General features: G+C 36.3%; 1 protein-coding gene and 2 pseudogenes across 1 annotated transcript; all 3 read left to right on the forward strand.

Moving 5' to 3' along the window:
- The first annotated feature begins 778 nt into the window (after nt 1-778).
- Nucleotides 779-3,464, forward strand: LOC114755470 (LEAF RUST 10 DISEASE-RESISTANCE LOCUS RECEPTOR-LIKE PROTEIN KINASE-like 2.5). The gene is made up of 4 exons (XM_028944351.1): nt 779-1,245; nt 1,532-1,558; nt 1,683-1,718; nt 2,302-3,464. Exons 1-4 carry the CDS (start codon nt 1,023-1,025, stop codon nt 3,462-3,464), a joined length of 1,449 nt encoding a protein of 482 aa, XP_028800184.1. The 5' UTR covers nt 779-1,022.
- Nucleotides 3,465-4,522: 1,058 nt separating this feature from the next.
- LOC114755471 (LEAF RUST 10 DISEASE-RESISTANCE LOCUS RECEPTOR-LIKE PROTEIN KINASE-like 2.1) lies at nt 4,523-7,580 on the forward strand (annotated as a pseudogene).
- Nucleotides 7,581-13,329: 5,749 nt separating this feature from the next.
- LOC114755472 (LEAF RUST 10 DISEASE-RESISTANCE LOCUS RECEPTOR-LIKE PROTEIN KINASE-like 2.4) lies at nt 13,330-22,036 on the forward strand (annotated as a pseudogene).
- The last annotated feature ends 3,434 nt before the right edge of the window (nt 22,037-25,470 follow it).

A 25,470-nucleotide genomic window follows, 5' to 3' on the forward strand; every position in this document is an offset into this window, starting at 1 on the left:
ATGTGGTACTGGTTATTACGTGACATGTGCAGATATTTTGTTTTTTGTTTTTTTAATTGTCCCCCATAATTTTAGCATTTATAACATATCCTTTGAAAAATATAGAAGATTCATTAGCTTTATTGTTAACGAACGATATCAAGCGGAACAAAATTATCAATTTGTTTCATATTTTCTTATAATTAGTCGACAATATAAGTTATGATGCTTTGACATAACTATATGTAAGTAAACATTGTTACCCAGAGACCTATTAGCAGTTACATACATGCGTACCTACGCGTATGTTTACGTATATCATTATTTGTTACGAGTCTGAAGCACGTTAGTGTGAATATAGATATTTGTGCCGTTCGTCTTCTTGGTCATAAAGCCGAGTGCCGTATCGATCAAGGCCTTGGACTTGTGTTACGTATTTGAACAATCACAGAGAAAAAAACCTTCAAGCAAGTCATTACTCGAAAATTAATTTGTGCTCCATGAGTGAGGATTTCAGAAGAATGGTTCCACCCTTTTTTGTTTTGATCATCATCTTCTTCTTGTTTTCTGATCAAGAGCTTTCCTTGTGTTCTGCTTCTGATCAGGAGGACTGCCCATCTACCTTTGACTGTGGAAGCCTCGGCAAGCTCGGCTTCCCTCTCACCACTAGGACACGCCTGGACTGTGGAATGTTGGCTATTCACGGTTGTGAAAACCCTAATCCCAACGCAACTAAAACTGTGCAATTCAACGGAGGAAAAGAGCTTCTAGTGACAGGTACAGACTACTCGATGATGGAAGTTTATCTTAGAGATGCAGATTTGCAAAAGAGTTTGGCAAATCGGAGCTGTGAAGTCTTCAACGCCAATATTTCTCTTCCTTCGCATAACTCAGCCTTGGGTTATTTTGTGTTGGATAATACTACTCCACTTATAACGCTGTATAAATGCAATCGTACGCTCAACAACATTAACTCTTCAACGGGATTTTTCAGCTATACAGGCTGTGTTGAGAGTAAAGGTGAGACGATCTACTTTGGAAATATGAATCTAGATGAACAAGACGCTCCAGCTTCTTTAGCAGCATGTCCAAGGACTAAGCTTCCGGCGAGTGACGATACTTTTGCGGCTGGAAGCCCGTTTGAATCCCTGGATTCTGCATATTCCATTCAAGCTCGACTTTCTAATGACTGTTCTCGATGTGTTTCTGATCGAGGCTTCTGCAGACTCGACGCCAAAGCACAGTTTTATTGTTCCAAATCCAAAGGTATATGCATTATATAATACTATGATCTATAAATATATGGAAATTTGTCAGGGATGACGAGTTTATTACTTCTTCCAATCCTAAACTAATAATTCATGAGGATAAAGTAGTTTTACTGATGAACATTCTTGAAGTGTGTATTATCCATTTATGAACACAGGAAACCCACATGATGCTGATGATCGATCGCAGTCTTCTCATAGTTGCACGATAGAGTTTAGAACTTTCAACGGCTATAAATGTAAATATATATATCCTAATATTGTTTTTCTTTATTTGCTTGCAGTTGCAGAAAATCCACCGCCGGTGGGAGGTAAGATAGGTAATGGATCAACCTCCCTAACTTTCTCGTATCAATAATATGTGGTGGGGCCATATGCAAATAAGTTGGACTATCTATTCATGATCATTTAATTTCTCTTTGCTTATAATTGCAGAAAATTCACGGTCTGGCAAGATGAGACTTATAATAGGTAATGTATCAACCTCTTTTTCAATTAGAATATGAATCAAAGTTAATTTGTATTGTTTATAACTTTTGAAGAATTTTTAGTTATGATATTTTATATTCATATACTGATTATATATATATATATATATATATATATAAATATGAAGATAGGAATGAAAGAAGAATAAGGATAACGTAATAAAGAGAGGGGAACAAAATTCAATGCAAATCACACCCTTTGTGACTCATGTCCATTGTAATTTATTAACCTTTTTATGTTTTAATTGATGATTATTTTTTCTTATAATGCTCATATCCGAGTTTGATGCTATTTCACCTGCATGCTACTCATTTTACGTACATTCGGGCAGGAAGATTGAATATGTGTGTGTGTGCGTGTAGCAGAAAATGAGTAGTATAATCTGAATCAGCATTACATGTAGATTTAAATATAGCCAGGCAAATTGATTCAAAGATCACAATTTTTTCTCACTTATTTTAGAATACTTTGTTGTCAAGCATCCTGACCACATTTAATGGTCGAAATTGGTTAACATGTCATATTCTCTGCTCAGTTACTTACCCACTGTTATATGTGACAACAGGTTTAACAAGTGGAGCAATTGGGACAGTGCTAATATGTATGATTATTTTTTGTTGTATAATCAAATCACTGAGGCAGAAAATAGAGTTCTTGAAGACATCTAGGGCTGACCAAAATATCGAGGCCTTCATTAGAAACCACGGACCTCTAGCTCTCACAAGATATAAATATGCGGAGGTGAAAAAAATGACCAAATCTTTCCAAGTTAAACTGGGACAAGGTGGTTATGGCGCTGTATACAAAGGAGAACTACTCAATGGTTGCCCTGTTGCCATCAAGTTACTGAAGTCATCCAAAGGGAATGGGGAAGAATTTATCAATGAGGTTGCTAGCATTAGTAAAACTTCTCATGTAAATGTTGTTACCCTCCTAGGGTTCTGCTTGGAAGGTCGAAAAAAGGCTCTTATATATGAGTTTATGCCAAATGGATCTCTTGATAAATTCATTCGTAATACTGCAGATAGAACTAGTCCATCCTTAACTTGGGAGTATTTGTACGAAATTGCAATTGGGACAGCTCGAGGACTTGAATACTTGTACAAGGGATGCAACACTCGAATTCTACATTTTGATATAAAGCCACATAACATCCTTTTGGATGAAAGCTTTTGTCCCAAGATCTCAGATTTTGGGCTTGCAAAGTTGTGTCCAAGGAAAGAAAGCATAGTTTCAATTTCAGAAGCTCGAGGAACTATAGGATATCTTGCTCCAGAAGTTTGGAATAGAAATATAGGAAGAGTTTCGCATAAGTCTGACATTTTTAGTTATGGAATGCTGTTGTTAGATATGGTTGGTGAGAGAAAGAATTTGAATCCTGAAGACTGTACAACCGAGACTTATTTTCCAGATTGGATTTATGATAAACTTGAGAAAGGAAGCAAGTTGGGACAGGATGATGGGGCGAACCCCATGGAGGAAAATGACATTGCAAAGAAATTGACCATTGTGGGTTTATGGTGTATTCAAACATTTCCGACTCAAAGACCAACAATTAGTAGAGTTATTGAAATGTTAGAGGGAAGTTTAGACTCTCTGGAAATGCCACCGAAGCCAGTCATGCTCTCCCCTCCAAGATTAGAACTAGAATCTTCTGCAACTTGCAATACCAAGTCAGAACAAGTTGATTCTGCAGAAAGCTCTTCCCAAAGGTTGGAGACCCACTAGATGATAAGTCTGGAATATTTTAGTTGCAAAACGAACCGATATAACGAATCTGTAAGTCTATAATTATAAATATATGATTATTTAGGCATTATTTGTGATTAGTGGAAGGTGTGACGTCTGCAAGAGTCTGAAAGTTGTGAATGGTACATGGTACTTTCGGTCTTTAGAGAAAGCTAGTCTTCAAATTTTAAAGCATGATCTCTGGTTTCTTTAATTCACAAATCACTGCTTATCAAAACTAATTTTTGAGATGTCATACAGTTTACACTCATAATGTAACATTACAGTACAATCTCCTACAATGACTTCACTCAATTTCCCCTCTCGTTCTGCTTCATTCGAGTGTGACACCACCTCGCACCTATGCTACGTTATATGTTCATCCACGTGTACCATAATGTGATTCGAATATGCTATTCATTTATTGTCTTTATTAGTAGCAAAACCCAGTATCGCTGTGAGTTGGTTGTCGCCAAGGGAAATGTCAAGACAAAATTTCATCTTTATATTTGTAGTCTATGAATAAAAATATAGTTATCCGTTTAATTATCGTTTAGACTATATAAATAATGACTAAACATCTTGACAACATAAAATCCTGAATAAAAATCCAAGGCGTCTCTCACTTTTATCGCCCAAAGTGCGCCCACGACCACGAGGAATGCTGATCTGTGGCCAAAGCCGGCATGCAATCACAAACCTTTGACTTACCTAGGAATGTCATTTTTGCAACCGGGCAGTGATTCCGCGGGTAGTACTGCCATTACAGAGAAACCCAAAAAACAGAAAGAAGAAAACTACATTGAAGCATGCTGAAATTACAGAGCATTGGTAATATTAAATTGTGGCAATCTATTGCTCTGTTTTCTTGCGTGGCGCATAAAGTGGTGGCCATGGAAACCCAAACAGTGCTCGGCACTCTAATTCTCTGACACAATGCATACCCGCTGTGGCGTACTTCTTTCACACACTCTCAGCAACTTCTTGTTGTTCTTCTTCTTCTATCTCTGCACCTTGCCACAATACCAGAGTCAAAAAGATGATCACAGATACATAACATGCAGCTGCACCTTCAATTGTGGAAACTTGGACCTGCCCTACCCTTTCTGGGGAGGAAACCGACCCGGATACTGTGGCAGGGATGGTTTCCAGGTCACGTGCCTGTCTACGACATGGCTTTAATTCACATCGGCTCTCAAACTTTCACCTCAATGAATATCAATCCAGTCACTTGGAAAGTAAACATGGTGCGAACAGACATCCCAAGCTACGATAACTGTTCTTTCCATTTCACCAGCACTTCTTTGGACCCCGCTCTGTTCTCCTTCGACCCAACTGTTATGAACATGACCCTGTTCTATGATTGTGTCCCTGGCTTCTCCATTGGCCATAACAACATCACTTGCAGGGATGACAGCCAAAAGCAGGCTTTCTTTGTAAATCAAACTGAGTTAGAACAATTTCCGGAGCTTTCTCGAAACTGCACAATTCAAATTCAGGTGCCGATGACATGGGGTGTCACAGTGGACCCTTTGGGTGGAATTGAATCGCTGAGGGCTGCTTTGGATAAGGGGTTTGATGTGCAGTATAACGCAGACTGGCGTCACCGCTCAAAATGCATGGAATCTGGAGGAACTTGTGGGAGCACCGATGATGGGTCTCTGTTTGATTGCTATTGCCGAGAAGGATCTTATGACCATGAGTGCCCTGTTCTCGCAAGTATGGCTTCTGTCTCTGTTCCTTCGATTTGGCGCTTCAGATGCTCTGCATTATGCGTATCAGTGTTCTGTTCTTGTCATACTTTTTTTAATTCTTTACATCGTATCTCACATGTTAGAAAACTTCTATGCAGACTCGATTTACTGCCAAAAATGCGTGGAATCTGGAGGAATCTGTGGGGGCGTTGACCATGGGCCTGCATTTTCTTGTTATTGCCGAGACGGATCTTATGAGTTGGAGTGTACAAGTATGGCTTCTTCCTCACTTCCTTCTATTAGGCCCTTCAGTTGCTCTACATTATCCATATCAGTTTCCCTGTTCTTGTCTTACTACTCCTTCGGTCCTTAATATATGACCTAATTCTTGAGTTGATTTTAGTCCTAAATACAAGATCTATTTCTCATATTTATCAATTTTCTCTAAATTACCTTTATAGATACTCCTTCAACCATAATCAAGTAGAAGAGGGAGATGAGGTATTAAGAAAAATGATTATGGTGTTTTAGGAAAAATATGTCACTTTTTTTTTTAATTAACTAACTTATCTAACTTTCTTAATCTAATCAAATTAGTTAAATGGGTCTTATATAAAAGGCCGAAAGAGTATTTTATTCGTTCAATAGTATATCATATTGCAGAAAACTTATCAGTAGTTTGGTTTGTCTAGTAGGATGAAGATAAAACTCGTTGCCTTGCTTGTTTCCTATTTAGGTTAACGCTTTGAGCAACTCTCTGTGCGTGTGTGTATATATGTACCTATGTGTATAACTCTCGTTTCTCTTTGCTCATGGTTACAGAAAATTCCAGCAATTTGAAGACGGAACTTATAATAGGTAATATGGGTCGATTGATCTTCTATGTCCATATGTTTCTTTTATTTACTTTACATACTATTTCTACTACTTCTTGTATTTGCTATAAGACTAGCTGATTAATTTGAAAAAATTGATGAAGTTACAAAATTATTTTAAACTATTTATGTTTATTATTTTTTTAAACTAATTTGTCTCAGTTGTAAATTAATATATAATTAAATGATCTATAAAAGTATTTTAAAGAGATTATATAACATATGCTATAATTAAGTAATTTGATAACTTTCTTAATCTCTTAAAATTAGTCAAAAAAAATCTTTTATTAAAAACCAATTGTAGTACAGTATAATTCAATATTTCATATCAGATGATATTTCTTACCATTTTCACACCTCCTTGTTAATTATGACTATTTTAGCTGGGTGGTTTTAATGAGCTTCTCATTTATTTCAGAAGACTAGTGTTGAATCTGTCATGTTTTCTATTTAGAGATTTATCTACTATGTGTCATAGGTTTTACAAGTGGAGCAACTGGAACACTTTTAATCTGTATTGCTATTTTCTGTTGCAAAATGAAATCATTGAGACAGAAGATAAGATTCTGGGAGACATCTATAGTTGACCAGCAAATTGAGGTTTTATTAAAAACCAAGAACCTTTGGCTCTCACAAGATATAGATTTGAAGATATAAAGAAATTCACCAAATCTTTTCGAGTTAGACTGGGAGAAGGTGGTTATGGCACTGTATACAAAGGTAAGCTACTCAATGGCAATCTTGTTGCTGTAAAGATTCTAAATCCCTTCAAAGGAAATGGGGAAGAATTTATTAATGAAGTTGCCAGTATCAGTAGAACTTCTCATGCTAACGTTGTTACCCTTCTTGGATTTTGTTTGGAAGGTAAGAAGAAGGCTCTTATATATGAATATATGTGCAATGGATCTCATGACAAACTAATTGACAACAAGGCAAATGAAATGAACTTGTTCTTGACTTGGAAAAAATTGTTTCAAATTGTAATTGGGACAGCTTGAGGACTTGAATACTTGCATATAGGATGCAACACTCGAATTCTACATTTTGATATAAAGCCACATAATATCCTTTTGGATGAAAGCTTTTGCTCTAAGATCACAGATTTTGGACTTGCTAAACTTTGTCCTAGGAAAAAAAGCATTATTTTGCTTTCAGAAGCTAGAGGGACTCTTGGATATCTTGCATCAGAAGTCTGGAATAGAAATATAGGTGGGGTTTCATATAAATCTGATGTTTATATTATGGAGCGATGTTATTAGACATAGTTGGAGTGTACTATGGAATCCTATTTCCTAACTGAGAATTATGTTCTTGACTCTATTTATGATAAACTGGAGCAAGGCAAAGATTTGGGACAAACTGGGGCAAACACCACTGAGGAAAACGATATTGTTAGAAAAATAACCATAGTAGGTTTGTGGTGCATCCAAACATTTCCAACACAAAGACCTACAATAAGTAGAGTGATTGAGATGTTAGAAGGAAGACTAAACTCATTGCAAATGCCACCAAAACTAGTTATGCCTTCCATTCAACAGGAGAAGTAGATTGGAAGAACGAGAAGTAAAGGCCTTATAAGAAAATTAGTACAAAATGAAGACTTATATAAAAGTTTGAGTAAATTAGTACAAAATGAAGACTTATATAAAAGTTTGAGTAATAAAATTTGAAGTTCAAGCATTATACATGTTCTCATTTTATATTAATTTTGTTAGATGGTATTTAATTATCATTCTCTTCAGATTTCCACAAGATCCGAGCTCTTATTAGAGTAATGTTGTGTCTATATTATCAAATCTTATATTTTAGACCTCAGAAATTCTTTCCTAGATTAGACTGTGATTCCTAAAGTTACTTGCTTAGCATCCCTTTTTCTTTCCTTCCAATATCAATAAAGTGAACCTTTAGCCAAGTTTTAAGTGACATATTTTAACTGCTTTTAGCATCATGTCATTAGAAGGTGGCATCAAACATATCTTAGCTTGGGCATCAACATATGAATATCATCTTGTCAAAATTTATTGATGAAAACAATATGGTAGCAGAATATTTATAACCAGTGAACTTCTTAAACAGTAAATCTATAGCATTCAATGAGATATATATGGAGAGATGTAATTTAAGAGTGCCTAATATCCTTTTAGCCAGATGAAAAGTATCAAAAGAAAAATATCAGACTCTGAGTTTCCCAAAGCCAAATGCGATATATGAACAATTAGACAGCTCTAGAAGTGTGTGAACTAGTAGTACTCCTAAGGAAACTTCCCATAAGTCTGATGCGCAGCTATATACATAGACATGGAATAATGTTACGGCGCTGGAAATTAAATGGCTCCAGAGCAAAAGAACTCCAATTTTGAAGCTGGCAGTGTGTTGACGACTGAGATAAACGCAACTTTTAGACAGGTCAATCTTTTATACTAGCCCCGATCGTTAACATAAGATCCTGTTTGACTTTTATTTTGATCTTAAATATAAGATCCCAATCCACTTTGTCTCTCATATTTATGCATTTTTTTTCCAAGATAGTCCTTCCAATAATGATGGTTTTAGCCAATATAATTGATTAGTAATGATATTTTAGGAAAGACAACACCTATTTATTACAAATAAGTAACTTATTTATTTTCTTAATCTCATCAAATTAGTCAATTAGGTCTTATAATTAGGACCGGGGGTAGTATATAATAATATGGAATCCATAAGAAATGAACAATTCATAAGCTATATATAAACCGTATGCTTGTTTCATATTTTGTGCAAAGCATGGACTTGTAATCTACTTCAAATTCATACATATTAACTCAGAAAAATTGGTTAGCAGGAACTTTACAATAAAAGAGCAGTTTATGTGAATGTGTTACCCAAATGGGTTCTTAAATTTCAAACTTTTGAAAGTTGAAATCGTGAGATTTGGATCCCATCCGTGGAGTAGGCCTGGCCACCAGTGCAAGGAGGCCAGACGACAAGCGTTTACAAGATCAAAACGCGTTTTGGAGCCAAAAGGCGAAGGCTGGCGTCGCAATCAGGCGGTCGTACGGTAATAATCAATTAATCATCCCCAATGTATAGTCTCTTTTGCCCCCCGGGGGGGTTTTCCCCCCAAATCCCCTCTATTGTCTACCCACATGAAATGTGACAAAATTTGGGTTCCTTAAATAATTAGGAAAAAGCTAGCTTTTTAATTTTGTTATATTTATTCTATAGTCATATATTTATTTTAAATATTTTTACATTTTTTAATTTAATTAAAAATACATTGGTTTGTAAATATTAAAACTATAATTTAAACTATAGTTATTATTAGAATTATACATGCGGTAAAATATAAAACCAATGCTTATATTTTATATTATTTGTGAATGATTACAGAAGCAATTAGCACATAGAAACCCAAGATTAACACATACTACTTCAACTTTTAATATAAGAGTTAGTTGACTAATTTGAGTAGATTAAAAAATTAACTAAGTTAGTTATATGTAATAAATAGGCATTATTTTTCTTTAAATACCCTTTTTAATCATATGTATTGGCCAAAATTATTATTTGATGAAATATTTAACATGTACAACTCCTATAAGAACTATCTTAAAAAATAAATAAATAAATATGAGAAACAAGATAAATTAGTATTTTATATTTAGAATTAAATTGAATGTCAAATTAACTTTTATATTAACAAACAGAGGTAGTATTTAAGATTACAGACTAAACAATCTATACATGTAAATAAGCTATTGGCCAAAACACTTTGCTGGGGGTTTTTTGTTGTGGAAAACATGATCACAAGGAAAGCAATGTAAACAAATATGGATCTAAGTTGAAACACATCTATTAATTTTATGCATAAATAAGCTAATTCTATAGTTAAATTGTCGCATGTTATGGTTTAGTAGATTTTTGTATATTTGCTCAAATATAATAATATATTCTTATAGTTTCATTGCTGTAAGAGAATTCTCTTCATCAATATAGTGTGAAGCAGAATAAAAATATCAGATTATTTTATGTTTTTATAACTTTCGGCAATATCATTTATTCCTAAGTATTTGTTTGATGCTTCAAATAAATTAATTTTATTTATTTAACGTTATTGATAATTACTAAAGGACCTAACTCATATCAATTTGATATAAACTACAGCCAAAAATTAAATTTGTGACAAAAGTTTTTAAAAAATTATTGCAAATTGATTTGGTAAATGGTAATGAGGGCATCAAATGTTATGCTTTTGCACACAAATAAAAAACATTGGGAAACTCCATTTCCAATTAGACGTTTTTATTTGGGGCCGTCTGGAATACGTATTTGGGAAGCGGGGAAGAAGAGAGGATTTTTAGGATTGAGGCGTTTTGTTCCTGAAAAATCAGAAAAATGAATGTGATAGAGGATGGTAGCCTCCAGCCTCCCATTGTGAAGTCAAAGTCTGCCTTGACCCAAAAGCTGTGACTGATAAATGCTGAGCTAGCCCAGCCTGCGTGCTGTCATAAATCAACCAGGGAGTTAACAATGGAGGCCTATGTGGATCCAGATCCTCTCAGTAGCGATTTTCTCAGCATCTCTCAGTATCTTAACATCCTGTCCGTTCAGATCATCCAAGGGCTCACAGTGCACCACATCATCAGGCCCATTCTCCTAACTGGTCCAAGCCATTCAACGACGAAAACGCGAGAAGCTCCATGGTCATTCCTCCCGAAACACACAGATTAGCTGAGTGCGACTAACATTGCGTCTTCAACCTTCACCTGCTCCCTCTTCCGACTCCCAACCATTGAGGCGAACTAAACATCTCCGACTGTGAAAAGATTATTCGCAATTTAAGATATAAAAGGGTCAGCTGACCTTAATGATGAATGAAGCCAAAATTATATATACCAATACATTAAATTAATCAAAGAAAAGGGTGAAACTCTATAACGAAAACGGAGCTCTCTGGGGTGGATATGCAAATGAGGAGAAACTTTGGTAGCTGACTTATTTATTTCTTGTCGTGGAAAGAATATGGCTAAGATAAATTGAAGAATGACGAGAGGATGAAAAAGGAAGGGAAAGAAATTGGAGGAAGAAGAGTCATTTGGATACCTGGACGGTGAAGCTATTCTTGACTTTGAGCCCGACAGTGCTCAATACTGGAATGACCATGCAGCTCTGTGCATGACGTCGTCGAATTAATGGCTTGGACCAAGAAGGAAGAATGGGCCTGGTGATGTGGTGCATTGTGAGCCTTTGGATGATCTGAATGGACAGGATGTTAAGATACTGAGAGACGCTGAGAAAAACGCTACTGAGAGGATCTGAACCCGGCCTATGTGCAGTTCCTCACCTTCTCCTTCTTCCTTTCCTCTTTCCCACTTTCCCTTTCTCAACCGGACAAGGAATACTGGGAGTGCGGACCATCCCCTTGTGGAAAACTTGGACATATCGATTACCCCTTCTGGTCAGACAAAAGTTATTGTGGCAGATCTGAGTTCCACCTAGATTGTCCCCAAGGTGAAGATAACTTCCCTTCCATTCACATCGATTCACAGACTTTCAATGTCACACAGGTCGAGCCATCTACTTATTCACAGACTTTCAATGTCACACAGGTCGAGCCATCCACTTACAGGATGACACTGGTGCGAACAGACTTTGTCTATGATGATTGTTCTTCTTTTCCGACAAACACTTCTGTGAGCACCCCTTTCAATCCCTTCCATTATGATCAGACATATGTGGAGAACGTGACCCTATTCTACAACTGCTCAAGCGACTTGCCTGGGGAAATCCAATTTCCATGCCACCCTCGGACAAGCTCTGATTCTCTTTCTCGCAACTATGCTTTCTTGTCGGAAGATGTCTATCCTGACATGCTCTCACCCCGGTACAGTCTTAACACTTGTAAGCACCGTATTCAGGTGCCGCTTTCAATAGAATCTGATGAGTATCATCAAGTTAAAATCGAAGCCCTTCGAGCACGTTTGGGTGGAGGGTTTCGTGTGCAGTATAATGTCGATGGGTCTTGTGGAAAATGCCGGGAGTCTCATGGAAGATGTGGTTTGAATCATACGTCTCCGTTTATCTGCTACTGCCTCGATGGGCATCATCCTCTTAACTGTCCTGTTTCTTCCGGTCCTTCAGATCGTTCCAGTTCTTCCGGTAAGCGCCTCTCCACTTCTCCCCTTTTTTATCCTCTCAGAGTTTTCGCTCATTACTTGCCACGCCAAATTTATGCTTAGCTATATGCTGCGCTTGCGCTGCGATTATTGCATTTTATTAGTTTCGACTTTAGAGACGCCTTTATTCAATTTGACTGCCTTCAGTAAGATAAAAGGGATAAACGCCCCAACGGCTTGTTTCCACTTCGAGTGAAACTCAATTAATTGGTAAGTAGACAGCTGAATCACAGCTGGAACCTATCTTCTGACCTGGTACGATGAACCCATCTTCTCTTGCGAGGGTGTGATTATTGCATATTATGAGTATAGAGGTGCCTTTATTCTATTTGATTGCCTTCAGCAGGATAAAGGGGATAGACGCCTAAACGGCTTGTCTCCGGTAAAACTCAATTAATTGGTAATTAGACAACCAGAGCCCGTCTTCCTACTTGGGACGATGAACCCATCTTCTCTTCTGATTGGCGCTTTTACTTTTCTTGGCATCATGAAGTTTGATATTTACGGCATCCTTTGATCTCGTTGAGGTCCTCCAGTAATCCTCCATTGCTCCTTTTCTTTCCTCCGAATTGGATTGCACCTGAGCTTGGTTTTCACTACTGTGTTAAAAGCTGCGGACGCTGTGGTTTTGATAAACATAAACTCTGCTGCTTCTGTAGCTAGGGATAAAACTGATCTCAAAGTTAGTGGTCATGTTAATGCATTTATCTGCATTTCATAATTTCCCATTGCTAAGTTGGATAACTTTTCATACCCGTATCCTTTGTTTTGTTCTTTCTTCATATACAGGTTCTAATACGTCTCTAACCCCACTTTGTTTTCTCTGCGTATAGTGACTAGCACAGGTGGACGTGCATTAATAAATAAACTTATTATAGGTGATAGATCTTCTTTTAGTTCTTTTCTTAGCTTTATAGTAGTTTCTTTTGACAAGTATATTAACTGAAACCCATCACCACTCTGCATTTCAGCTGGTGTTACCGCTGTAGTCGTTAGTGGAGCAATAGGACTGCTGCTTTCTTGTAAAATCAAATCACGGAGGCGAATAATTGGATTGCATAAGACATCTAAGGATGACCAAAATATTGAGGCCTTCATTAGAAATCATGGTCCTCTAGCTCTCACAAGATATAAGTTCGCTGAGGTCAAGAAAATGACCAACTCTTTTAAAGATAAATTGGGACAAGGTGGTTATGGTTCTGTATATAAAACTACTCAATGGCCACCCTGTTGCTGTAAAGTTATTGAAGGCATCAAAAGAGAATGGGGAAGACTTTATCAACGAGGTTGCCAGCATCAGTAGGACATCCCATGTAAATGTTGTTACACTTCTTGGGTTTTGTTTTGAAGGCAAACAAAAGGCTCTCATATATGAATTTATGTCCAATGGATTTCTCGACAAATTCATTTACAACAATGCAGATGAGAATAGTCTATGCTTGACTCAGGAAAATTTGTACCAAATTGCAATTGGGATAGCTTGAGGACTTGAGTATTTGCATAGGGGATGCAACACTCGAATTCTACATTTTGATATAAAGCCACATAACATGCTTTTAGATGAAAACTTTTGTCCCAAGATCTCAGATTTTGGCCTTGCTAAGCTTTGTCCTAAAAAAAAAAGCATCATTTCAATTTCAGAAGCCAGAGGAACAATAGGATATCTTGCTCCGGAAGTTTGGAATAGAAACATAGGTGGAGTTTCACATAAGTCTGATGTTTATAGCTATGGGATGATGCTATTAGATATGGCTGGAGGAAGAAAGAACATGAATGTTGAAACCAATTGTTTGACTGAGGAATACTTCCCAGATTATATTTATGTTCAACTTGAGCAAGACAGCAGTTTGGGATGTAATAGGGCCAATAACACGGGAGAAAATGATATTGCAAAGAGAATGACCATTGTGGGTTTGTGGTGCATCCAAACACTTCCAAGTCAAAGACCTACAATGAGTAGAGTGATTGAAATGTTAGAAAGAAGACCTGACTTGTTGGAAATGCCACCAAAACATGTCATGCCTTCCCTTCCTAGATTAGAACCAGAATCTTCCACCACTGCTACTACCACAACAGAAATTTTGGGTTTTCAACGCCCTTCCCACATGTTACTAGAGGAACACTAGGGTTCAGAAATGTGGAAGAAGTGAAGGTGGGACCTCATAGTACGGTAGGTACAGTTATCAAATGTTGGTACTAATTTGTTTCCTTTTCCGTTTGGTTTTCTTCTTTTTTTTTTTTGGGGGGGGGGGGGGGAAGCAAGGGCTATGAAGCTGTGAGGGTTCTAAGACCAGTGAGTTATTCTTAGCATGTTATATTTTTAGGTTTGCCGATGAGTCTGAGTTAATCATGATTTGAGCTTATCCCTTTCTCAGATTTCCACCAGATCTGAGCTCTTATTAGAGTAATGTTGTGTCTAGATTATCAGATCCCATGTTTTAGGCCTCAGAAGTTCTTTCCTAGATTATTATGACTGTGATTCCTAAAGTTAGTTGCTTAGCATCTTTGTTTTTTTTCCTTCCAATATCAATAAAGTTAGCCTTTAGCCAAGTTTCAAGTGACATATTTTAACTGCTTTTAGCGTCATGTCATCAGAAGCTGGCGTCAAACATCTCTTAGCCTGGGCATCAACATGTTATACTTATGAATATCATCTTGTCCAAAGTTATTGATGAAAACGATATGGTATCAAAATATTTATGACTACTGAACTTCTTAAATCGTAAATCTATAGTATTCAATGAGGTATGTATGGAGAGATGTAATGTAAAGCTACTTAATATCCTTTTAGCTAGATGAAAAGTATCGAAAGAAAAATATCAAACTTTGAGTTTTTCAACGCCAAATGCGATATATGAACAATTAGACAGCTCTAGAAGCGTGTGAACTAGTAGTACTCCTCAGGAAACTTCCCAGAAGTCAGATGCCTAGCTATATACGTAGTCATGGAATAATGTTACTACTGCGCTGGAAATTAACTGGCTCCAGAGCAAAAGAACTCCGATTTTGAAGCTGGCAGTGTGCTGACGACTGAGATAAACGCAACTTTTAGACAGATCAATCTTTTACATAGAATAATATAGAATCTATAAGAAATGAACAACTCATAAGCTATATATAAGCAGTATGCGTGCTTCATATTTTGTGCAAAGCATGGACTTGTAATCTACTTCAAATTCATACATATTAACTCAGAAAAATTGGTTAGCAGGAACTTTACAATAAAAGAGCAGTTTATGTGAATGTGTTTCCTTTCGTTCCCCGAAGATTAAAACCCGTAAACATAATGGTTCTTAAATTTCAAACTTTTGAAAGTTGAAATCGTGAGATTTGGATACCATGTACGGAGTAGGCCCGCCCACCAGTGCAAGGAGGCCAGACGACAAGCTTTTACAAGATCAAAACGCGTTTTGGATCCAAAAGGCGAAAGCTGGGTTCGCAATTAGTCGGTCGGATGGGATACGGTACTAGTCAATTAATCATCACCCATCTACGGTCTCCCCCCCCCCCCCCCCAATATCCCCTCTATTGTCCATCCACATGAAATGTGACAAAATTTGGGTTCCTTAAATAATTAGGAAAAACTAGCTTTTTTAATGTTGTTATATCTATTCTATAGTCACATATTTGTTTTAAATATTTTTACATTTTTGAATTTTAATAAAAATATATTGGTTTGTAAATATTAAAACTATAATTTAAACTACAGTTATTAGTAGAATTATACATGTGGTAAAATACAAAACCAATGCTTATATCTTATATTATTGGTGAATGATTATAGCAGCAATTAGCGTGTAGAAACCCAAGGTTGACACATATAATTCCAATCTTGATATAAAAATTAGTTGATTAATTTGAATAGATTAAAAAAAAGAGTTAATATAATTTTTGGTTCTTCAAGCTTGTTCTCAGTTTAGTTTTAGTCCCTCAAGTTTTAAATCATAGGTTTTCGTCCCTCAAGGGATAAAATGATCCAATTTTTTATCGTATTATAAGGACCAATATTATAAATGAAAAAAAACTTGAGGAACTAAAACTTATGGTTTGAAACTTGAGAGACCAAAACCAAAATGAAGATAAATTTGAGGAATCAAAATTTGTATTAACCCCTTAACAAATAGTTAAGTTAGTTATTTATAATAAATAGATATTATTTTTTCTAAAATACTCTTATTAATTATCTGTAATAACCAGAACTATCGTTTAATGAAACCTTTAACATGTGCAACTACTACAAAGACTATTTTTAAAAAAAATTGAATAAATAGGAGAGACAAGGTAAATTAGAATCCTATATTTAGAACGAAATTGAATATTAAAGTGGCTCTTATATTAAGAATTAGAAGTAATATTTAAGATTCCAGATCTAAACAATCTGTACATGTAAGCAAGCTCAGCCTTAGCCAAATCACTTTGTTGGGGTTTTTTGTTGTGGAAAACATGATCACAAGGAAATCAGCGTAAACAAATATGGATATAAATTGAGACATATCTATTAATTTTATGCACAAGTAAGCTAATTCTACAGTTAATTGTCGCGTGATATGGTTTAGAAGATTTTTGTATATTTGCTCAAATGTACTAATGTATTCTTATAGTTTCCTTGCTATAAGAGAATTCTCTTCATCAAGATAGTGTTAAGCAGAACAAAAATATCATATTATTTTTTGTTTTTATGACTTTCGGCCATATCATTTATTCCTAAGTATTTGTTTGATGCTTGAAATAAATTAATTTGATTTATTTAACGTTATTGATACCTACAAAAGGACCTAACTCATTTCAATTAGATATAAACTACAGCCAAAAATAAAATTTGTGACAAAAGTTTTTTAAAAAAAGTTATTGCAAATTGATTTGGTGAATGGTAACGAGGGCATCAAATGCTATGCTTTTGCAGGGATAAAAAAAATTAGGAGACCCCATTAGGTCCTGCCTCTTCTCCTCTTCCTCTGTTTTTGGACCCAGTCACAGTAAGTGGTCACGGAAAAACACCACTTGACACTCTCATTCTCCAGCACAATGAATCTCCATAGTCCCATGCTTCCATACACACCCTGCAACTCCTTCTTCTTCTACCTCTTGTTGTTAACAACGACTCTGGCACAATCCCGAGTCAAAAAGATGGTCATAAGTACGTAACATGCAGCCGCGCTTTTAAGTCATATCCTATCCTTTCTGGGGAGGAAACCGACTACATTACGGTGGCAGAGATGGTTTCGAAGTATCGTGCCTGTCTCCTGACATGGCTTCCATTCAAATCGCCCTCAAAACTTCACCTTGATCGATTTCGATCCCTCTCGTTTTAATTGTCAGCAAACAGACATCCAAGTTACGACAATTGTTCTTTCCGTTTCACCAACACTTCTTTGGACCGCACTCTGTTTTCTTTCGACCCAACCGTTGTGAACATGACCATATTCCATGACTGTGTCCCTGGGTTTTTGATCGGCCGGAACAACATCACGTGCAGGGATGACAGAGAAAAGCAAGCTTTCTTTTTGGATCAATTTCTTGCTTCAATTCCCAGAACTAGTTCAACTTCAGGTGCCAGTTACGTGGGTTGTCACTGTGAATTCTTTTGGTGGAATTGAAATCGCTGATGGTTACTTTGGATAAAGGATTTAATATGCAGTATATTGCAGACGAGGGTCACTGTGAAAAATGCTTGGAATCTGGAGGAGCCTGTGGGATGAAAGATGATAGGTCTCAATTTTCATGTTATTGTACAGATGGACCTCGTGACTTGGCGTGTCCTACTTTTGCAAGTATGGTTTCTTTCCCTGTTCCTTCTATTTGGCCCTTCAATTGCTCTGCGACTTGCAAATCAGTGTTCTGTTATTGTCATAGGCTTTTTTGATTCGCTACATCTTTAGAGATCACTTGGAAAAACTTCTTGCTAATCAAATCAATACCCCATCCAACATGATGGTACGGGGTAAGTAAACCAAGCGCTTGGCAACCCTGTTTGCTCCTATGATTGGGCTACTGAAGTACCCAACTTAGTTGTCAGAGGGGTTTTGATTTACCAGTAATCCAATTCTTCTCGGTTATAGTGCGGTCAAATTAGATTTTGATGACGTCGATTTTTAATTACCAATTACCAATTAGACGCTTTTATTTGGGGCCGTCTGGAATACGCATTGAATAGTCAACACCCACTTTATATTTGTGGAATGGGGAAGAAGAGAGGACTTGAAGTCGTAGTCTGCCTTGACCCAAAACCAAAAAGACTGATAAATGCTGAGGCAGCATGCTGTCATAAAGCAGGGAGTTAACAATGGAGGCCTATATGCTGTTCCTCACCTTCTCCTTCTTCCTTTCCTCTTTCCCGCTTTCCTGCTCCCAACCAAACAAGGAGTGCCGCCCAACACCTTGTGGAGCAGTAGGAAAAATCGATTACCCCTTCTGGTCAGACATAATTCGACCCGACTATTGTGGCAAAGATGGGTTCAAGCTCAATTGTCCCCAAGATGAAGGTGACTACCCTTCCATTCAAATCGGTTCACAGACTTTCAATGTCACATGGATTAATCTAGACTCTCACAAGATGAAGCTGGTGCAAACGGACTTTGTCTATGATAATTGTTCCTCACCGTCCAACACTTCTGTGAGTACCCCGCTCAATTCCTTCCATTACGACGAGCCATCTATGAAGAACGTGACCCTATTGTACGACTGCCAAGTCTCTTCGTCTGATGTACTCAAATTCGCATGCCAGCCTGGGACAAGCTCCAATCCCCGTTCTATCAATTATGCTTTCTTAACGGAAGATGTCGCGATTGACCCCTACCTTGTTAACTATTGTAAGCATCATATTCAGGTGCCGGTTTCAATAGAAATCTATTACCACGACCCTCTACAAGCTTTAGGTCAAGGGTTTCTTGTGCAGTACAACCTAAATGATTCTCCCGGTATGCGCCTCTTCACCTCCTTCTCTCCTTTTTTATGATCTCAGTGTGCATTCGTTACTTGCCAAATCCATACTACTTAGCTACGCTGTACTTGAGGCTGTGATTATTGCGTATTAATCATTAGTATAGAGATGCCTTTATTCAAATTGATTGCCTTCAATTGGATACAAGGGGATAGATGCCTAAACGGCTTGTTTCTAGTCAAACTCAATAAATTGGTAATTAGACAACCAGAACCGTCTTCTCACTTGGGACGATGGAGCCATCTTCTCTTGTGATTGACGCTTTTACTTTCCTTGGCACCATGAAGTTTGAATTTTACGGCATCCTTTGTTCTCGTTGAGGTCTTCAAGTAATCCACAATCGCTCCTTTTCTTTCCTCCAGAGCATGGCCGTACTTTTAAAATGATCAAAGATAAAAGAGAATATATGAGGGACAAAATCGAAAAGAAAAATTCATTAAATGCTCAGACAAAAGTAAATGTTATTTTATAAAACAAAACCCATCTAACAAAATTTATCCTATATTTTGAATTGGATGGAGTATAACTTTTTGGAAGAAGTGAAAATTAATAATTTTTTAGATATAATAAAAGTACTGAATACTTTTAATTTTTAAAAAATGCATAATAATTTCTAAAGATGTTCATTAAAATTTTATAATTTGTCAACATTAAATTTATTTTTAATAAAATTATAACTTTAAAAATATTTTTTAAATAATTATCTTTCCATATAAATCCTAAAACTCATAATTATCGAAAGTTTATTTCATAAAGAGTGTTATTTTGCATTTCCATTGATAAATCATGGGACGCCACATATTAATTTGCATGGCGAAGCTCGAGTCTGAAAAGGCTTTGTGTTTGCAGACCGATAAGCACCCAAATTTAATTTGGGTGATTCAAATTTAAAATTTTCAATTAATTATTTTAAAATAAAAAATCATTTTTTTTTGGGGGAAAAAAGTAGCATGAAAGCGTCAACGACAAGAAAATGACTTTACCAGGCAAGATTACTGAATGAGGGCAATTATTGGTCTGGAAGTGGAAACTACTTAATCTTGAGGGTATTTTGGAGATTTTAGATGTCAACGAAGTAGTTGCATTGACTCGCAAGTCGCAAGTCATCCATTTTCATGTTTCCAGTCTAGCGCCTCTTCCTCATAGCCAACTTGTTAACTTAACTGGGAGGTTGGGGCCATCAAAAGAAACAATACAGAGGATGATGGTGGTGTCACTTCTACTGTTTCTTTTCTGTATAATCTAAATACAACCGCATCAGATGGAGCCTTACAACTGAAATTTTAAAGATGGGCGTTTCCTTTGAATTGGATTGCACCTGAACTTGGTTTTCATTACTGTGTAAAAAGTGGCGGATACTGCGGTTTTGATAAATATAAACTCTGCTGCTTCTATAAGGACAAAACTCATCTCAAAAGTTAGTGGTAATGTTAATCCAATCATCTGCATTTCATAATTTCCCATTGCTGAGTTGGATAACTTTTTATATCCGTTTCTTTTGTTTTGTTCTTTCTTCATATACGGGTTCTAATACGTCTGTAACCCCCCCTTTGTCTTCTCTGCGTATAATAGCCAGAACAGGGGGACGTGCATTAAGAAATAAAACAGGCGGACGTGCATTGAGAAATAAACTCATTATAGGTGATAGATCTTCTCTTAGTTCTTTTCTTAACTTACTTTATACTTTATAGTAGTTTCTTTTGACAAGTATATTAACTGAAAGCCATTACCACTCTGCATTTCAGTTGGTGTTACTGCTGTAGTCATTAGCGGAGCAATAGGACTGCTGCTTTCTCGTAAAATCAAATCACGGAGGCGAATAATTGGATTATGCAAGACATCTAAGGATGACCAAAATATTGAGGCCTTCATTAGAAATCATGGTTCTCCGGCTCTCACAAGATATAAATTTGCAGATGTCAAGAAAATGACCAACTCTTTCAAAGATAAATTGGGACAGGGTGGTTATGGTTTTGTATACAAAGGAAAACTCCTCAACGGCCGCCCTGTTGCTGTAAAGTTATTGAAGGCATCAAAAGAGAATGGAGAAGACTTTATCAATGAGGTTGCCAGCATCAGTAGGACTTCCCATGTAAATGTTGTTACCCTTCTTGGGTTTTGTTTTGAAGGCAAACAAAAGGTTCTCATATATGAATTTATGTCCAATGGATCTCTTGACAAGTTCATTCACAACAATGCAAATAAGAATAGTCTATGCTTGACTTGGGAAAATTTGTATCAAATTGCAATTGGGATAGCTCGAGGACTTGAGTATTTGCATAGAGGATGCAACACTCGAATTCTACATTTGGATATAAAGCCACATAACATCCTTTTAGATGAAATTTTTTGTCCCAAGATCTCAGATTTTGGTCTTGCTAAGCTTTGTCCTAAAAAAGAAAGCATCATTTCAATTTCAGAAGCCAGAGGAACAATAGGATATCTTGCTCCAGAAGTTTGGAATAGAAACATAGGCGGAGTTTCACATAAGTCTGATGTTTATAGCTACGGGATGATGCTATTAGATATGGTTGGAGGGAGAAAGAACATGAATTTTGAGATCAATTGTTCAACTGAGAAATATTTCCCAGATTATATTTATGTTCAACTTGAACAAGATAGTAGTTTGGGATGTAATAGGGCTGATAACATAGGGGAAAATAATATTGCAAAGAGAATGACCATTGTGGCTTTGTGGTGCATCCAAACATTTCCAAGTCAAAGACCTACAATGAGTAGGGTGATTGAAATGTTAGAAAGAAGATCTGACCTGTTGGAAATGCCACCAAAACCTGTCATGCCTTCACCTCCCAGAGTAGAACTAGAATCTTCCACCACTGCTACTATCACAACAGAAATTTTAGGTTTTCAAAGCCCTTCCCACATGTTGCCAGAGGAACACTAGGGTTGAGAAATGTGGAAGAAGTGCAGGTAGGGTCTCATAGTACGGTATGTATGGTTATCAAATGTTGTTGCTAAATTGTTTCTTTTTCGGTTTGGCTTTTTTTTTTGGGTTGGGGGGGGGGGACAAGGGCTGTGAAGCTAAGGGCTCTAAGACCAGTGAGCTATTCTTAGCATGTTATATTTTTAGACTTGCTGATAAGTCTGAGTTAATCATGACTTGAGCTTATCCTTTTGTCAAAGGATATTTTGATTGTTCATTAATTTCTCAAAGCTATGCAACTTCTTTGCCATCATAGAAGTTAGACAAATAGATAGGCCAGGCTGTGTAAGGAGTCAAAGTGGACTTGTTACTTTAAAAAATTGACAAGTAGCGCCCGAAATTGTTTGATTATTGAAATCCTATCCTTGTTTAACCACTGAAATCTCATCCTAGCAAGACTTCTCTAAATTTTAACCCCACACATGTGTAAGTTTAATTTGTTAAACACATTGGATGAACGTACCACCCTTACTTTCTGCATTGGCCGTACTTGATCAATCCATACAAGCATAGTGCCGTCAGCAACCTCATACTCCACGTGGTCCTTAAAAAATTGCTCATCAAGCAGGCCCCAGGAACATTGTCATCGATTTCATTTTAAAAAGAAAAAGATTTAGGGAGAGATAGAGATATGAGTTCACAAAAAGTGAGTGTCGGGCAAAGGAAAAAAACAGAAATAGAAAAGGTAATATTTGGAGCATGAATGTGAGACCCAAGATATCATCAGATTAGCCAATTAGCCCATCGGATAAGCCGGCATTATTCATCAAGTCGGCACAATGGTCGATGCAACTATTTTTTTGAGAGGAGCCGTGTAGAAGCTTATGACATCATCAGCTGAAATGGGAAGAATTATTATAGGAGCTGATGTGATCATCAACTTAAGTGGGAAGATTCATTATAATGTTATTAATTATGTCATAATTTTAGTGTTCTTCATGTTTTATATTTCCAACATTAAAAAAAAAAAGAATAGGGTGGCTGCTATTTGTTAAGAAAGAATTTAAATGAGCATAATAATACTTTTTTAAATTAAAAATATAATTAAATCAATTTACTGACATGGTAAAGCACAATTGAGGCATTTATTAAAAACCAATAACCTTTGGCTCTCATAAGATATAGATTTGCAGATATCAAAAAAATCACCAAATATTTTTGAGTTAAATTGGGAGAAGATGGTTATGGTATTGTACATAAAAGTAAGCTACTCAATGGCTGTCCTGTTGCTATAAAGATTTTAATTCCGTCCAAAGGAAATGGGGAAGAATTTATCAATAAAGTTACTGGTATTAGTAGAACTTCTCATGTTAATGTTGTTACCCTTCTTGGATTTTGTTTGGAAGGTGAAAAGAAGGCTCCCATATATGAATACATGTGCAATGGATCTCTTGATAAATTGATTTAGAATAAGGCAAATAAAACTAACTTGCCCTTGACTTGGAAAAATTTGTTTCAAATGGTAATTGGAACAGCTTGAGGGCTTGAATACTTGCATAGAGGATGCAATACTCGAATTCTACATTTTGACGTAAAGCCACATAATATCCTTTTGGATGAAAGCTTTTGCCCTAAGGTCACAGATTTTGGACTTGCTAAACCTTGTCCTAGGAAAAAAAGCATTATTTCGCTTTTAGAAGTTAGCAGGACTCTTGGGTATCTTGCACCAGAAGTTTGGAATAGAAATATAGGTGGGGTTTCATATAAATCTGATGTTTATTTATGAAGTGATGTTATTAGACATAGCATGTTGAAAGATGTGACTATGTAATCTTATTTCCTAACTGAGAATTATGTTCTTGATTCTATTTATGATAAACTAGAGCAAGGCAAAGATTTGGGACAAAGTAGGGCACACAACATTGACAAAAACGATATTGTTAGAAAAATAACCATCATGGGTCTGTGGTATATGCAAACATTTCTAACTCAGAGACCTACAATGAATAGAGTGATTGAAATGTTAGAAGGAAGCCTAGACTCACTGCAAATGCCACCAAAGCTAGTTAGCCTTCTATTCAAAAGGAGAAGTAGAAGTTTGGAAGAATGACAAATAAAGACCTTATAAGAAAATTAGTGTAAAATGAAACTTGTAAATTATAAATAAAAGTTTAGCCATGTTCTCATTTCACGTTAATTTTGTTGGATGATCTTTAACTGTCATCCTCTTTAGAATTTCCACGACGGCTCTTATTAGAGCAATGTATGTGTCTATTATCAAATCCCATATATCGAGGCGTTGGAAGCTCTCCCCTAAATTCTGACTGTGATTCCTAAAAGTGAATTGCTTAGCATCCTTTTTCTTCTTCCAATATTAGTAAAATAATCTTTAGCCAGATTCCAAGTGACATATAATGTCTTTAGAAAGCTAGGATCAACATCTCTCGGGCAAGCATCATTATACCAGTGATGGATATCATCTTGGCAAAAGTTGTTAATGAGAAATGGGTCAAAACATTTATAACTGAACTTCTTAAAGCATAAATTTATTGTTATACTTTTCTGGTCTTTAAAATAAAACCTATTTTATAGCGCAACTTACATTACAAAATAAGTCTTATATTTAAAACCGAATAAGTATTCATATATACAAATTAGCCATGGAAATGGAATAATATGACTAAATTAAAGGGCTCCTGAGAAAAAGAAGATCTTTGTACATTTGATTTTGGTTAAATGTAATAATGCATTTATATTTATTATTTTGAATATTCTTACTTTCAAAAGTAATTCAGATATTGAAGTGGTATATTCTGTTACTTTATGGAATTTTTTTTTTTGGGGGCCCGATGCAAGTCAAGTCTGTGAGGGAGGACTATTTTGTGGCCGTGTGGAACGCGCAATTAACAGTCAACAATACACCTCCTGCATCAACTTAGACAAACCAATGAATTAATTCCTTTTTAACATTTAGTATACTTTTTTCCCCCTTAAAATTGGGGGAAATACCCATTAAAATTTTATTGATGAAAAAAATCTGATAAGTTTTTATACATAAAAAGTATTGTTATGAATATTGCATGAGTGGATGTCCATAACCCCTAACCCTTAGAATTCTCATAGGATTCCTTACCTTCAAGTGTCATAAACTACATAACCTCCATAATGAATGTTTTTGGGAGGAGTTTCTTATTGTTAATGCTATTATGATGTTCTTTATTCCTTTGTAACCTTAGTATAGGACTTCAATGCTTGGAGGCCTATAAATAGAGGGCATACATGAGGCATTTGTACCTTGAACCAAAGTGAATGAGAAAAGGCCATTGTCTTCTCTATCTCTTGCTTTCTTTTCTATTCTTCATTCTCCTTATTTCTTGTAGTTTTACATCACGTTATCAGCACGGCCTTGCTCTGAAAATTTGAGGTATAAACCCTTCGTAAGATGATGCACTCTT

Source organism: Neltuma alba, unplaced genomic scaffold (genome assembly GCF_004799145.2).
Source record: "Neltuma alba isolate B1F8T4 unplaced genomic scaffold, ASM479914v2 tig00010270_pilon, whole genome shotgun sequence".
NCBI classification, from domain to species: Eukaryota; Viridiplantae; Streptophyta; class Magnoliopsida; order Fabales; family Fabaceae; genus Neltuma; species Neltuma alba.